Source organism: Manihot esculenta, chromosome 14, assembly GCF_001659605.2.
Source record: "Manihot esculenta cultivar AM560-2 chromosome 14, M.esculenta_v8, whole genome shotgun sequence".
NCBI classification, from domain to species: Eukaryota; Viridiplantae; Streptophyta; class Magnoliopsida; order Malpighiales; family Euphorbiaceae; genus Manihot; species Manihot esculenta.
This window is the reverse complement of record NC_035174.2, coordinates 3733329-3748480: the sequence shown is the minus strand read 5'-3', so window position 1 is coordinate 3748480 and position 15152 is coordinate 3733329. Positions and strand designations below refer to the sequence as shown.

The following is a 15152-nucleotide window of genomic DNA, read 5'->3' as shown; positions in this document are numbered from 1 at the left end:
ATTCAAAATTCAATAATTCATCATTCAATATTACTATAACATATTGATTTTCAAGTAGTTATTTCTAGTATTCTATTTATCGTGTTAGATTATTAATTTAATTAATTAAATAATAAATTCATAAAATTATGTATTTTAGAATACTAAATTTTATGGAATGCAAAAATGTGTTTTAACAATGTTTTTTAGAGAAAAAAAAAAGTTTATCTGATAATAATAGCATAAATAATTGCTATTTCTTTTTCTTTTTTAAATAAATTAAGAGATGACAGCTGCAGTCTCTTATATAAATTAATAAATATTGATTATGTTTGAATTAATTGAAAAGTTATAATGTATTTATATTTTTAATTAATGAAATATTAATTAAAAATATATTTATAAAAATGTTAATTGTTATAGTGATAAATATGATTAAATTTTAGTAAAATAATAATTATAAGTTAAATATTTATTATATTACAGATTTAATTTTGTTGTAAGTGTAGATGTTAAATTTTATTTTTTAAATTTTTAATTTTTATTTTAAAAAATTTAAATATTTATTAATAAAATTATAATTAAAATATTAATTAATAAAAAATAATTATTTTCATTTTTTATATATAAAAATTTTTAAATTAAATACAATATTTTTAAATTTTAGTTAATTCAATTTATCTTTTATCTCCTTTATTTTTAATTTAAATTTATCTTTTATCTCCTTTATTTTTAATTTAAATTTATTAAAAAAAGCATTCTAAAATTTTAATCAAATTAAATATTCATATAAAAACACTTACTTTTTTTAGTTCATTTAGTTTTTTTTTTAAATTACAAAATCTCTATATTATATAAAAATTTATTAATCAGTGATTTAATTTTAAAAAATATATTAAAATATTTTTAAAATTTTAATAAATTTACTAATTAATTTCTTTATTAATTTTACCTATATTTAAATTTAAAATACTCTCTATACAAAAAAAAATAATAATAAATAAAATTAATAGAAAAATTAATTAGTAAATTTTTAAAATTTTAAAAATATTCAATATATTTTTTAAAATTCAAAAAAAGTATAATATAAAAATTAATTTAAAATTATAATTAATATGAATTTAAATAATACAAATATTTAAAATAATACAAATAATAAAATTATAACTAATATAAAAATAAAGGATATTTTAGTCAATCTTATTTATAGATAAATAAATGAAAAATCTGAATCAGCATAGAATATAAAAATGATTAAAATTCATATATTAATGAACCCTAGATCATAATCTATTCTAAATAATTCTGATATCTGGACTTGTTAATCAACAGGTTGGATCATTTATCTATGATTTACGAGATGGGCTGGCTTTTGTTTTATCTATTCGCGACAAGCTTATTTGAAATATCTTAATCACGTGACACAAAGACAATGGAACTTAACTAGTTTAATGCCTTTGCACGTGTTGACTTTCAATCCTTCCAAACATCGCACGTGAGGGAACGAACATTATCACCTTTTTTTATACAAATATAGAAACGTTAGATTCACAATGAAAAATACAGTAATTAATGAATTCATTTTTAATCAGACTTCAGTTTGAAATTAGTCTCACAAATTAAAATAATTTGCAGAAATGAGCGAGGATTTTTCATATCACGTGATGCAAAAAGAAAAATGACAAGAATAATTTTAGGAGACAAGACCAAGCTTGAAGACATTGTCCTAAACAATGGCAATAAAATGGGTAGTTGAAAAATATGGACAAGGAAGAGGTTGGTGTTAGCCCATGGCCAACTGGACTGGGCATTTGCAAGTTGACGCAATGATTTGAATGTGCCCCTTCGGGCGATGGGCACTATTGGCGGAATGAGTACGAGAGTCTCTCTCAAGCTTCGCGGAAATCTTTGAAACTATAGTCAAGGGTCATGTTTACGTAGTCAATTTTAAAAAGAGAAAAAAAAAAATATTTTGCTTAGGCCGTCGTCGTTAAAACATGTGGAGTCTGAACTCAAAAAGTAAGATAAATGGTGCGTTCTCCTTTAATTAGAAATTTTAAATTCAAATTCTAAGTATAAATTACTTTTAAAATTTAAGAGAATTGTGTTAGACTCTATATCTTAAAGGATTAAAATATAATTTTTTATATTGAGATTTTTCAGAAATAAAATAGATAAAAATTAATATAAAATAATAATATTAAAAATGTTGTATCAATTTTTTTAATTCATTTTTATGTATTCATTAAGTAGAATGCCAGCTATCCTCCACTCTCTTGTAGGCGTCCTTCTCGTTATAAGTGGAGTGAGTATCGTTACTATAAATTGTATAATGTTTGTTTTGCTATTAGAATAAAATGAGTAGCTCCTTATGTTAAATTTCTGTATCTACTTGCAATATTTGCTTGATTGGTGCTGTTAAGCTTACTTGATAATGATACTTACTTGATGCCGATACTTATTTGGTATGTGTATTTTATCTGTTTTTATAATATGCTAGCTATTCGATGTTAACCATTATATTTCGTTGTGCAGTTCAATATGTAAATATATCAGCTGATTTATTTTGATAGTGTTCAAATTAAGTGTTCCAGATTTTAAGCAAATATCGAAATCTGGACCCATGATACTTTATTCTCTTGATAGATATATTCGGTGCGAATCTGAATTAATTGAATTAGATAATTTCAAACACCGAATAATTTATTAAAAAAAAGTGAAATGTACGTTTTTATGATTTTCATAATAGTTCAGTTATATTTCTAAATTATATACGCATGTATTTATTTTTTTTTAAAAAATCTTACTTTTATAATATTTATACTAAAAAATAATTATACATAAAACTGTAATAAAACTTATTTTTTTATCGTCACAAAATTTATCATAGAATATAATATTCTTTGTATTTTTCACTTAACATCTTAAATCTAAGTTGAATGTAATAGATAATTATGCTAATCAAATTTAGTTGAATTTAATTTGGGTAAGTTTTTTTAAATTTTTTATTAATAAAATAAATTAAGTTTATTTAAAAAATAAAAAAAAAAATCACAAACTTACGAGAAGATAAGTTAATGTAGTAACCAATTATCTAGCTAAGACTCATATGCTAGTTTTAATGCTTGATTTGAACACTCCATCTTTTTATGTAATTTTGTCTTCTGATATTTTTTCATATAATAATTTAAGTTATAAATTGGGAATAGTGGAGAGATTTGTTGTACTTAAGTTGTTAATTTTTTCAATGTAAAAATAATGAGTTAAAAGAAAATCCCAAAATTTTGTTACTGTGTCTGTGTGTTTCAATTGCAGCCTGCCTATGACAAGGTTAACATGGATATAACTGGAGTTCTGGTTGAGCAACTTAAAATTTAAAATGAAATATTTGAATTTTATTTTTTATTTTTTCTTTTTTTATAACCTCTCAAATAAACTTACTTAATCATAAGGCATATGTCAAGGTTTTGTTGGATTAATTTAGTTAATAAAATTTATATTTAAAAAAAATGTAGATTTATTATTATTATTTTATTATTTATCCAAGTAATAATTTGTGCCATCAAAGGATTATGCAATATTTCATAACATTGTTTAAGCTAATATGTCTAGATTGGAGTTTTCTTTGCGTATGGGCTTTGAGCTTTTTTTTAGAGTAGATTGTTAGAATGAATGTTTTCTAAGACCATGAGCCTGTTTTAATGTTGCTCAGACTTTGTGTTGAACTTCAGGCCCATCCATTACTGTACGTTTTTACTTTTTGACGGAAAGGGAAAGAAAAGGGAAGAAAAATGCATGCAATGGGATCTTGCCTTCAGGGCGCATTCTCTGCTTCGAATGGACTTAGATATTAATGATTATTCTTTCGTTGCAAAATTTATCATGTTAATCAATAATGAATTCCTGTCATTCATGTGACAGGAATCCCAAGGAATGTTGCGTCTGGGATCTCGTAAACCTCTCTTAAACCCTTTCTGTCTGTATTCCTTCATCTCTAACTGTAGTTTTAGCTACTCTCCTGATTCAACAGAAGTCATTTACGACAATCTTCTCAAATTCTGTGATGGCTTGGTTTTTCTCAGGCAGATACATTCGGTTCTCACCACCACCAGTCTCGTCGTCAAGAGCCCTCACTTGAGTGCCCAAATTATCATCAAATATGCACAATTTGGAGACCCCAATAGCGCTAGATCATTGTTCGGTTATATTAATATCTATGGTGGAAAGCCCAGTTCTTTCCTGTGGAATACGATGATTAGGGCTTATGCCAATGGAGGCCACTGTTTCGAAACGTTGCAGTTATATGTGCTTATGCGCAGAGCCGGCATTTTACCCAACAACTACACCTTCCCTTTCATATTTAAGGCCTGCGCTAATAATTCGTTTATTCTTCAAGGGAAATTGGCTCACGGAGATGCTTTGAAAACTGGGTTCGATTCAGATTTATATGTTGAGGCTGCGTTAGTGGACATGTACGCAAAAGCCGGTCAATTTTGTGATGGTCGCAAGATTTTCGATGAAATGTCGATGAAGGATTTAGTTTGCTGGACAGCAATGATCACAGCCTATGAACAGGCTGAGAAGCCTGAAGAGGCTCTCATTTTGTTCCAAAAAATGCAACAAGAGGGGCTCTTGGCTGATTCAGTTGCTATTGTGAGTGTTGCCTCTGCTATTGGTCAGTTAGGAGATACCAAGATGGCTCAATCAGTTCATTGTCATGCCATTCGCCATTTGTTTCTCGAGGAAATTTGTGTTGCCAACTCAATTATGGCTATGCATGCCAAATGTGGGAATATGGATAAGGCTCGCTTGGTTTTTGATATGATGGGTGAAAGAAATTTAATCTCGTGGAACTCTATGCTTTCGGGCTATACCCAAAATGGAAAAGCCAGTGAAGCTCTGTTACTTTTTTATGAGATGCGTGATTCTGGGTGTGAACCTAATCCAGTGACAGCACTGATCATGGTTGCAGCCTGTGCTTATTTGGGTTCAAGCCATCTTGGAAAGAAATTCCATGATTTTATTCTTGATAGTAAAATGAAAATTGACGTGAATCTTCGGAATGCGCTGATGGACATGTATGCGAAATGTGGAGACCTAGAAACTGCTGTGGAAATGTTCAGTGGCATTCATCCAAGTGAACGGGATGTTTGTTCTTGGAATGTATTAATTTCGGGGTATGGCATGCATGGATACGGAGAAGAAGCCCTGAAACTTTTCTCTAGAATGCAAGAGGAAGGTGTTGAGGTTGAGCCAAACCACATCACTTTCACATCCATTCTTTCTGCTTGTAGCCATGCAGGCCTTGTCGATGAAGGGAGAAAGTGTTTCACAGACATGATAAAGTCCGTGACACCAGAGATGAAACACTATGCTTGCATGGTCGATATGCTTGGACGAGCTGGGCTCTTGCAGGAAGCGTTTGATCTTATTAAAGAAATGCCATTATCTCCAAATGATTCCGTATGGGGAGCTCTGCTTTTAGCTTGCAAAATCCATGGGAACATAGAATTAGGGAAAATTGCAGCTAACAATCTATTCGAGCTTGAGCCAAACCATACCGGATACTACGTGTTAATGTCAAACATATATGCAGCCTCAAACAAGTGGCAAGAAGTTGGGAAACTGAGACAAGATATGAAGAATAGGGGCTTGAAGAAACCTGCAGCGTTTAGTGTGATTGAATATGGCAGTGAAATTCATGGGTTCCACACAGCTGACCATGAAAATCCATATTGGCAAGAGGTTTATAGAAAAGTCGAAAGCTTGGCGATTGAAATGAGGTTGGCTGGGTACATACCAGATCTATCATGTGCTCTACATGATATGGAAGATGAAGACAAGGAGCACATCCTGAACTATCACAGTGAGAAGCTAGCTGTGGCTTTTGGAATCCTGATGATGGATTCGAGAATGGCAATTCGAGTCACGAAGAATCTTCGGGTTTGCAATGATTGTCATTTGGCCTTTAAGTATATTTCCTACATATATGGACGGAAGATTATTGTAAGAGATGCCAATCGGTTCCATCACTTTGAAAATGGCAGTTGCTCCTGCAAGGATTATTGGTAAACAGCCCATTGTTAAACCTTAGCAACTCAGCTTTGAAGGGCAGCTATTGATTTTGAAGTCTTTTGGAAGGTTCTCATAATTTTACATTGATCAACAGTGAGCAGAGGCTATCTAATGCAGAGTCTAATTCCATGGAGATGCTTAACCAATCTCCAGCAGTTAATCTCTGGTTTGTGATGATTCAATGGATAAAGGAGATGCAACATCCTGACATCCTTTGCCAGGTAATGAACAAAACTATCAATTGTTGATCCTATGCAATCTAACATTTGCTGTAAGATTACAGATTGATTGACACTTATATCTTCCATATACCAGAATGACTAAGCACTGACAGATGTTATAGGTCAAGAACATGAGCCTGTTTGTAAAAATCAAAGAAATTTATCTATAAAATAGAATGCACAAAATTCTCTGGCTGAATGCCTAGGATTCCCGACCTACCTCTGTTGATTTTTCTTTGTTAGAAAATCTTCAATTACATTTGTAAGAATTTTTTTTTAATTTTGATAATAAATTTAAAGATTTTAAGTTGAAGAGTTTTAAGCAAATAATTAAACTGAATTTAAAACGCTAACCATTGATTATAATGCAGTTTATAAAGTTTTGTTTGACTAATAAATAGTTAATTAAAACTTTTTATTTTAAGAAATAAGCATATTTATATTTGATATATATAATAAATCTATCTACATATATATGGTAGGTTAAATGCTCCTTAAACTATATGATAATTTCATTATTTTAAAAATATCACAAAAAATGATATGTTCTTAATATATGAAAATATAATATATTAAAATAATAATATAACTTTAAGAAATAATATTAATAATAGTAAAACATAAACAAATAAAAGTTATTATATTGTAACTTACTCATAATAATGGTGGCAACTTTTTATAGTATTGAGAACTTATTAAATAATATATAACTCAATCATAATTTAGAATAATTGAATAACTAATTAATAAAAATAAACAAATTATTTTATAAAATAATTATCTTTACACACATATATAATAATTAGAAAATTCCAAAAGTTCTTATTTTATTTAGTAAAATAATCAATCGCTTCAAAATTAGTTCACTAATATATGATTCAATTGACATTAGCAATTTTTTTAAACAACAAATATATTTCTTTAATCTTATAATTGAGATATAATATTTGATAAAACTGCATTGAAGCTTGTGATAAAAGAGAAAAAGTTATGAAAAATATGCATAACATGAGATGTGTAAATATTAAATAAAGAATAGACAAATCACATTAAAAACTCATAACAAACAATAAAAAAATTATAAAAAAATATGCATAACATGAAATCTGTAAATAATATTACTTTTGATGAAAAATAATATAATGATTTTCAATTAAAACCGCAATATAGATTGTCAAAAAAAAAATAAAAAAAATACAACACTTCTCATAGTATGCACATATTAATTATAAATATTTTTTTTAATTAAATAATACTAACTTTTTTAAATATTGCACTCAACAAATTTTCCATATGAAGAGTCTAACGGATATATTGGCTGGTTGGCTCATCGAATTTTTGTGTGCGGTCGGAGATGCAGGTTTTGAAATAACAGCCTGCTGCTGAGTACTGTGGCTCTTGCAATATTGTGTAGGGGTGGTCTACCTTAGGCTTTATTTCCCTAAATCACTATTAAAAAAGAGTATCCATATGATTTATAGTAATATTGAAAAAATGTTTCTATATAATAAATATGTACTATTTCATTAATTACATGAAACTTTAAACTATATTGTAAATTAATTTAATTTGTTGAAGGTTTCATTATACTGTTCAATTTTTTCAACTCCTCCAATGTTCATACTAAAAGTGAAGTGCGTTATTGAGAAAGCAAAATTGAAAACCGGTGCCGAACTGGGTCAAGGACACGAAACAAATACATACATGGGAATCGCAATCGATCCAGTATATACAGACAAGGCATGAGGTTGACACCGGCGCAGCCCAGAGACATTGGCTTCCGTGGGCGACCACGGCACTGGAGGCCTCGCTTACTATTCAGACATGGTATAGCAGTCAAATCTAAGCAGCTTAGCTCATGGAAAAAGTGGACTTTTTACGTTTTGGCAAATACGTGATGTGCTCTGTTCAAAGTTCAAACACCAAATAAGGAGGTATAAAAAATAAATAAATTAAAGATGGAAAACATGTGAAAACTCATTGGGTGGTGGCTTGACGTGTTAACCAACCCTTCCGTCTCTTTTTCACCTCTTCTACTCAATTCCTTCCTTCTCTCTCTCTTGTACTCTTCTTCTTTCTTCTTCCTGATTTTTTCTGATACCCCAAAAGCTCCAATTTTTATAATCAAACATACCTGCTAATCAATCATTGAAACCTAAACCAGAAAGATGGAAGTTTTATCTTCATCACCTTTATCAGTTCATTCGAGATGGGATTTGGGTCCGCTTCAACCGTCCCGTTCACAGAGACTTGATCCTCTTTTAACGTTTAGTTCTTCTAACAACAGCACAATCTCTTCTTCTTTATCTTTTTGTTCTGGCATTTCCATCTCACACAGGCACCGTCCGCATAATCCCCTTTCTTTTAAATGCTCTCGTTCGCGTAGAAAACGTAGAATTCTTCCTATTTCTGCAGTTTTTGAGAGATTTACGGAGCGAGCAATAAAGGTGGTGATCTTTTCTCAGAGAGAAGCCAGAGCCTTGGGTAAAGACATGGTGTTTACCCAGCATCTCTTGCTGGGTTTAATTGGGGAGGATCGTGATCCAAATGGGTTACTTGGTTCTGGGCTTAAGATTGATAAAGCCCGTGAAGTTGTTCGAGATATATGGAGCAGTGATGCCGATGATGATGACGCTAATGCTTCGGTTTCTAGTACACAGAGAGATGGAGGGGCCGGTGCTACTTCTTCTACAGATGTGCCATTTTCAATTAGCACGAAGCGAGTATTTGAGGCTGCCGTTGAGTATTCGAGGACAATGGGGCATAATTTCATCTCACCCGAGCATATAGCCGTTGGGTTATTCACTGTTGATGATGGGAGCGCCACCCGTGTCCTCAAGAGGTACTTGTTAAAATTTGTTGATATCTGGTTTCTCCTGTCATTTTTATTCTTTTTTGTAGATGATTATTTATGGGAACACACTTCTTTTTGGATTCTCTTTTACAATTGTTTAAATATTCGTCCCTGTTTTTTCACCCTGACAATGAAAAAGATTGATGATTGTCTATTCATGAAGCATTTGTATATACACACGCAAACACCTAGTTTTCTAATCATGGTCCTCTAATAATGATTTCAGACTGGGGGCAAATGTAGATTACTTGGCAGCTGAAGCAGTCACCAGACTTCAGGGTGAGCTTGCTAAAGATGGAAGAGAATTATCTGTGGGATCCAAACGATCCCGTGAGAAATCCTTTTATAAGAAAGCTGCTGCATCGAGATCCTCTGAGAAAACAAGAGGTAAATTTTCTTTTTCTTCCTTCCTTTCGTTTAGTTTCCTAAAATTATAAGAACGGAGAGGAACTCTTTGTAATTCATATTTGTGTTTGTTAGAGAAAAGTGCTCTGGATCAATTCTGTTTGGATCTTACTGCTCGTGCCAGTGAAGGACTCCTTGACCCTGTTATTGGGCGAGAGACTGAAATTGAAAGAATTATTGAGATACTTTGCCGCAGAACCAAAAACAATCCGATTCTTCTTGGTGAAAGTGGCGTTGGAAAAACAGCCATTGCTGAAGGACTAGCAATTAGTATTGCACAGGCCAATGTTCCTGTTTTCCTCTTAGTATGTTGTTCTGCAACCGATTACTATTCCTATTTTTATTTTCTTTAAATATGCACGTTCTAGATGAGTTTGTTTGTGCTCACAATAAGAAACTTTTGCTTTACAAATTTGAATAGGTTGTCATTTTAATTTACAGGCAAAACGTGTAATGTCTTTGGATATGGGACTACTAATTGCTGGTGCAAAGGAAAGGGGAGAATTAGAGGCACGTGTTACTGCATTAATAAGAGAGATACTGAAAGAAGGTGCCTTCATCTGAAATTGTCTTTAGGAATAGTGTGCTTTAATTGTTGCTCACTCATTATATTCATGCTTTGCAGGTAATATCATCCTTTTTATTGATGAAGTCCATACACTTGTTGGTACTGGCACAGTTGGACGGGGAAACAAGGGATCTGGACTTGACATAGCTAATTTACTGAAGCCTTCTCTTGGGAGGGGTGAATTACAGGTGACTTTTCTGACCTAATAATGCAAATATGATGATGTTAATGAATTCCTAACATCTAGGCCTCCTATAGAAACTTGTGTTCCATCTAAGATGGTTTATAGTGATCTGATGAACTCCCTTTGAGGGTTTCTTAGCTGTGGGCCAACAGAAGCTGAATATGTGAAAATGGAAAGAGAAAATAAAGGCGTGGGTGGGGTCTAAACAATTACAGACTTCATTACCTTGGGTTAAATTGTGGGCAGACAGGTACTGCCCAGCAAAATGCACTTTAGTTTAACCGTAGTTATAAATTAGCATGAAGCTCTCTTGGACTGCCAAAACTTTTCTTGTTTGTGTTGCCTATTACAGTATAAACTCAAACCATTTGAATTCTCTCAAGTCAAGTTTGTTCATTTCCTGGAAATGAGATATTGCTCCCTAGTGACACAGCCAATAAAATTACTCCCTTGTTCATGCATTTTATGTGGCTTTAATAAAGGTGACGGCCTTTAGTATTCTTTGAGTTAATTGCTTGAGCTATGCCAATGAAGAATATAAAGGGATTTCTTATTGGGACAACTATGCATTCTCATTTGAAGTTTAATTATGTGTGCATCTTTTACAGTGCATTGCATCCACTACGATAGATGAATACAGGATGCATTTTGAAAGTGATAAAGCATTAGCTCGGAGATTCCAGCCTGTGTCAATAAATGAGCCAAACCAGGTTGAATGCTGACATTTTCATCTTGTTTTAACATGTATGTCTTAATCTATTTATTAATAATCCACTGATAGCTTGGAAAAATGTTTAGGAGGATGCTGTTAAAATACTGATGGGTCTTCGTCAGAAATATGAGGCCCATCACAACTGCATTTTCACACCTGAAGCCATATATGCTGCTGTCCATCTGTCAGCAAGATATATTGCTGATAGATATCTTCCAGATAAAGCTATTGATCTTCTTGATGAGGCAGGAAGCAGAGCTCATATTGATGCTTATAGGAAGAAAAAAGAGCAACAAACCTGTATCCTTTCAAAGTCACCAGATGACTATTGGCAAGAAATTAGAACTGTTCAGGCCATGCATGAAGTGGTAATTATACTGTTTCTGTGAAAATTTGACACAATTATATCATCTGCTGATTGCATTATTGGTTTCCAATTCTAATAAAAGCAGGTTCTGGCAAGCAAGATAAAAGATTACGACATTGCTTCCAGCACAAAGGACTCGGGTGAAATCATTTTGGAGGCCCCTGTGCCTGTCACATCAGATGCTGATGAGTATGTTTTTTTGGGCCTAAAATTATGTTTAAGGGATAAATATGGCTGTATTTGTTTAGGTTTCAGAACTGGATTTCTATTTTTAACTGAATTCTGTCTTTTTTTTTTTCCCTCCAGGCCAACAATAGTGGGTCCTGATGATATTGCTGCAGTGGCTTCACTTTGGTCGGGAATCCCAGTTCAGCAGCTAACTGCTGATGAAAGAATGTTTCTGTTAAGTCTAGATGATCAGCTCAGAGAACGTGTCATTGGTCAAGATGAGGCCGTTGCTGCAATATCACGAGCAGTTAAACGGTCTCGAGTTGGCTTGAAGGATCCTGATAGGCCCATAGCAGCAATGATGTTTTGTGGTCCCACTGGGGTTGGTAAGACTGAACTAGCAAAAGCTTTGGCAGCATGCTATTTCGGTTCGGTGAGGCTTCTTACATCATGCAAACAACTTCGTCATTTAAAGTACATCTAAAATTGTTGCTTTTCTTTTTTATTAAATAGTTTTCCTTCTTTGAACATTTAATCCATTCACATAAGGCTCCAGTGTGAGGTTTTTGTTTTATTAGAAAAGTAAACACTAGCTTTGTATTCTTATTATGGACATGCATTGATGTGGAAATTTTTGTATTCTGACGTCATTAGACATCTGAATAGTAGATTATTATCCCTATTCCTTTGGTTCAACCTTTTTATCTTCTATTTTTTCCTTGACGCTTTTCAGGAGTCTGCTATGCTGAGATTGGACATGAGTGAATATATGGAACGGCACACTGTGAGCAAATTAATAGGATCACCACCAGGTTATGTTGGCTATGGTGAAGGAGGCACTCTAACAGAAGCTATTAGAAGACAACCTTTCTCGCTGGTTTTACTGGATGAAATAGAGAAAGCTCATCCTGATGTATTCAATATCCTCCTCCAGTTGTTTGAAGATGGCCACCTTACAGACTCTCAGGTCTGTAATAATTATAGCACATTTGGTATGAGTAATAATATCAACAAAATAGAAGATATTCAGTTTTAGCTCAAGACAAGGAAGAACACAATCATAGTTGAGAAAATATTGTATGAAATTTTTAATTTTCTATGAACTCTTTCCCTTTATTTATATTCTTATAGTCTCTTATCCTGGGAAGACTTGGATTGACAGGGAAGGAGAGTATCATTTAAAAATGCATTGGTTGTAATGACATCAAATGTGGGCTCTACTGCCATTGCAAAGGGGGGACGCACCTCAATCGGTTTTTTGATTGCCGCCGATGAGTCAACTTCATATGCTGGAATAAAAGCATTGGTTATGGAAGAACTCAAAGCATATTTTCGTCCTGAGTTGCTCAACAGGATAGATGAAGTAGTGGTATTCCATCCCCTTGAGAAGGCTCAGGTTTGTTATCTTCCTTGTGTTACCTCTTGTGACATTTATGAGTGGAAACTTGCAATCTTAATCCATGGCCTCTCTGGGATCACCGTCTACGATTTTCCCCTCAGTCTTTGATGATCAAAGTACTATTATTTGCTTGTTTGATCTCAAAAAATCAGAAGTTTGTAATAAGCATGAGTTGCCTAGGACTAGTGGGAATTCTTAAAGACATGAGTAGAGCTTGAAACCGATTATCAGGTGTAAGCAAAGTCCTTGCATATAGACTTAACATCATCTTTTTATTTTTTTATTTTTCCAGATTCTCAAGATTTCAAATCTGATGCTGCAAGAGGTGAAAGAAAGGCTAATTTCTCTTGGGATTGGCTTGGAGGTATCTGAATCTGTCAAGGAACTCGTATGCCAACAAGGCTATGATAAGATTTATGGTGCTCGACCTCTTAGGAGAGCAGTTACTCGAATAATTGAAAATCCCATAAGTGAAGCATTACTTGCTGGAGGATTTAAACCTGGTGATACTGCAATGGTTGATCTGGATGCTTCAGGAAACACAGTAGTTATAAATCAATCAGATCAGAGTATCCACGTATCTGATACGACAACAGTCTTGTAACCTGGTATATAATTTTCAGCGTTTATAATGTAATCTTATACTTGTAAATAATATGTAATTTTTGTCTTGTAACTGCAAGCAATTGATTGATTCAAGTGTAAATAGATGTATGGCAATTATTTTTGAAACACTATACCATATAAATCTAGTTTTATCCTGCCGTCCTTGATAACGTGATCAATTTGAGACCAAAAGATTACCATATTATATCTTTGCAGTAGATTGACTTGAAAATTTGGAAACAAAACTGCTTTGGATGTATGCGTCCATAAAAGTACAGAAAACTCCTAGAGAGAATTTCTCTCCCTTTGTGGGTTAGGTTTCAGAGCTCCAGGCTCTCTGCCAATATGCGGTGATCTTTTTCCTTTCCTCTGATCGGATGTAGGTTGCCCTGCCAAACCTTCTTTGGTAGCATTGTTGCTTTGTATTGTGGCTCCTATTTGCTGCTCTCCGGGTTGTGGGTTGGAGTTTGATATCCTCATTTTTCCTGGTCTTGGGTTGGTTTTAATTGTTCTAGGTTTTGTTTGTAGTCTGGCTTCTCATCCTGGGTTGGTTCTAATTGTTGTATCTGAGTGGACTATATATTAGATAACGAGCTTTATGCAGTTTTGTCTAATGGATCTACGGAAAAAATAAAATGAAACTTAAAATAAGGTGTCCATGCAGATGCAGATGCAGGTATTTATATAATAATTCAAGATGTTGAATTATTTTCATTTTCAAGTGAACTTTCATGTCCTTTGGATGCTATAGCTCTATAAGATTGTATTCTTAAAATATTGCATTTTTTTTATAGAATTACTTCATTATTCAATATAGAATTACTTCCATGTATATTTTATTCTGCTTGCATATGTAGTTAGATAAATAATATGTATTTCAATAATATAATGTTAATTTGTATTTTATAAAAGCTTAGGGATAAATTTAAGATTTCCTTCATAATTTAATATTCTCCCACCTCTACCACGAGACTAACTAACATGCTATGAGAAATTCTTCTCTTTAAATTATTTCAATATATTACAATTTTTAATTTTTTTTTGAATTGGAACTTATAATTATCATAAAAGAGATTTAATATTTAGTATTTGAGTATTAAATTAATTTTTATATTTTAAAAAAAATTTTTTAATAAATATTCATTCATTTATTTTTTCTGTTAAAAATAAATAAAAAATAAAAGATAAATTTTTAAAATTTAATTGTATCTTCGACTAAATTCTTTTTATTTACTTTCTGAATATTATAATTATTAACATATATTCTCTACATTTTCATAAATTTATCAATGTCATTTTTTTTTATTTATCAACAAAATAATTTTTTTATATTTTTTTATTAAAAATAAATAAAAAATAAGAAAAAAATTTATTAAAATTTAATTTTACTTTCAAATAAATCTTTTTATTTAATCCATAAGTATTACTTCAATCCTTCTATTTTTAAAAATCTATTAAAATATTTTTATTTCTCAATAAAATAATTTTTTAATTTTTCGGTTCTTATTAAAAAAATAAAAAAAAATTTTAAAATTGAATTTTACATTCAACTAAATCTCTTTATTTAATTTTTTAATATTCTCATTATTAATAAATTAATTTCAAAAAAATAAA

General features: G+C 31.8%; 2 protein-coding genes across 4 annotated transcripts; both read left to right on the top strand.

Moving 5' to 3' along the window:
* Positions 1–3700: 3700 nt before the first annotated feature.
* LOC110631392 (pentatricopeptide repeat-containing protein At4g33990) lies at positions 3701–6474 on the top strand. Of its 2 annotated transcripts, XM_043950631.1 has the most exons (2): positions 3703–3931; positions 4062–6474. In XM_043950631.1, exon 2 carries the CDS (start codon positions 4231–4233, stop codon positions 6049–6051), a length of 1821 nt encoding a protein of 606 aa, XP_043806566.1. In that variant the 5' UTR covers positions 3703–3931; positions 4062–4230; the 3' UTR covers positions 6052–6474. The 2 variants fall into 2 exon arrangements, with proteins under 2 accessions (XP_021634897.1, XP_043806566.1); XM_021779205.2 differs by having other exon boundaries at positions 3701–6474.
* A 1765-nt stretch (positions 6475–8239) lies between these two features.
* On the top strand, positions 8240–13690 carry LOC110631406 (chaperone protein ClpD, chloroplastic). Of its 2 annotated transcripts, XM_021779227.2 has the most exons (12): positions 8242–9117; positions 9356–9516; positions 9610–9839; positions 9976–10084; positions 10160–10290; positions 10895–10996; positions 11085–11366; positions 11451–11554; positions 11672–11966; positions 12267–12500; positions 12696–12929; positions 13225–13690. In XM_021779227.2, the coding sequence occupies exons 1-12, from the start codon at positions 8444–8446 to the stop codon at positions 13534–13536; spliced, it is 2868 nt and encodes a 955-aa protein (XP_021634919.1). In that variant the 5' UTR covers positions 8242–8443; the 3' UTR covers positions 13537–13690. The 2 variants fall into 2 exon arrangements, with proteins under 2 accessions (XP_043806470.1, XP_021634919.1); XM_043950535.1 differs by lacking the exon at positions 13225–13690 and having other exon boundaries at positions 8240–9117; positions 12267–12610; positions 12696–12738.
* The last annotated feature ends 1462 nt before the right edge of the window (positions 13691–15152 follow it).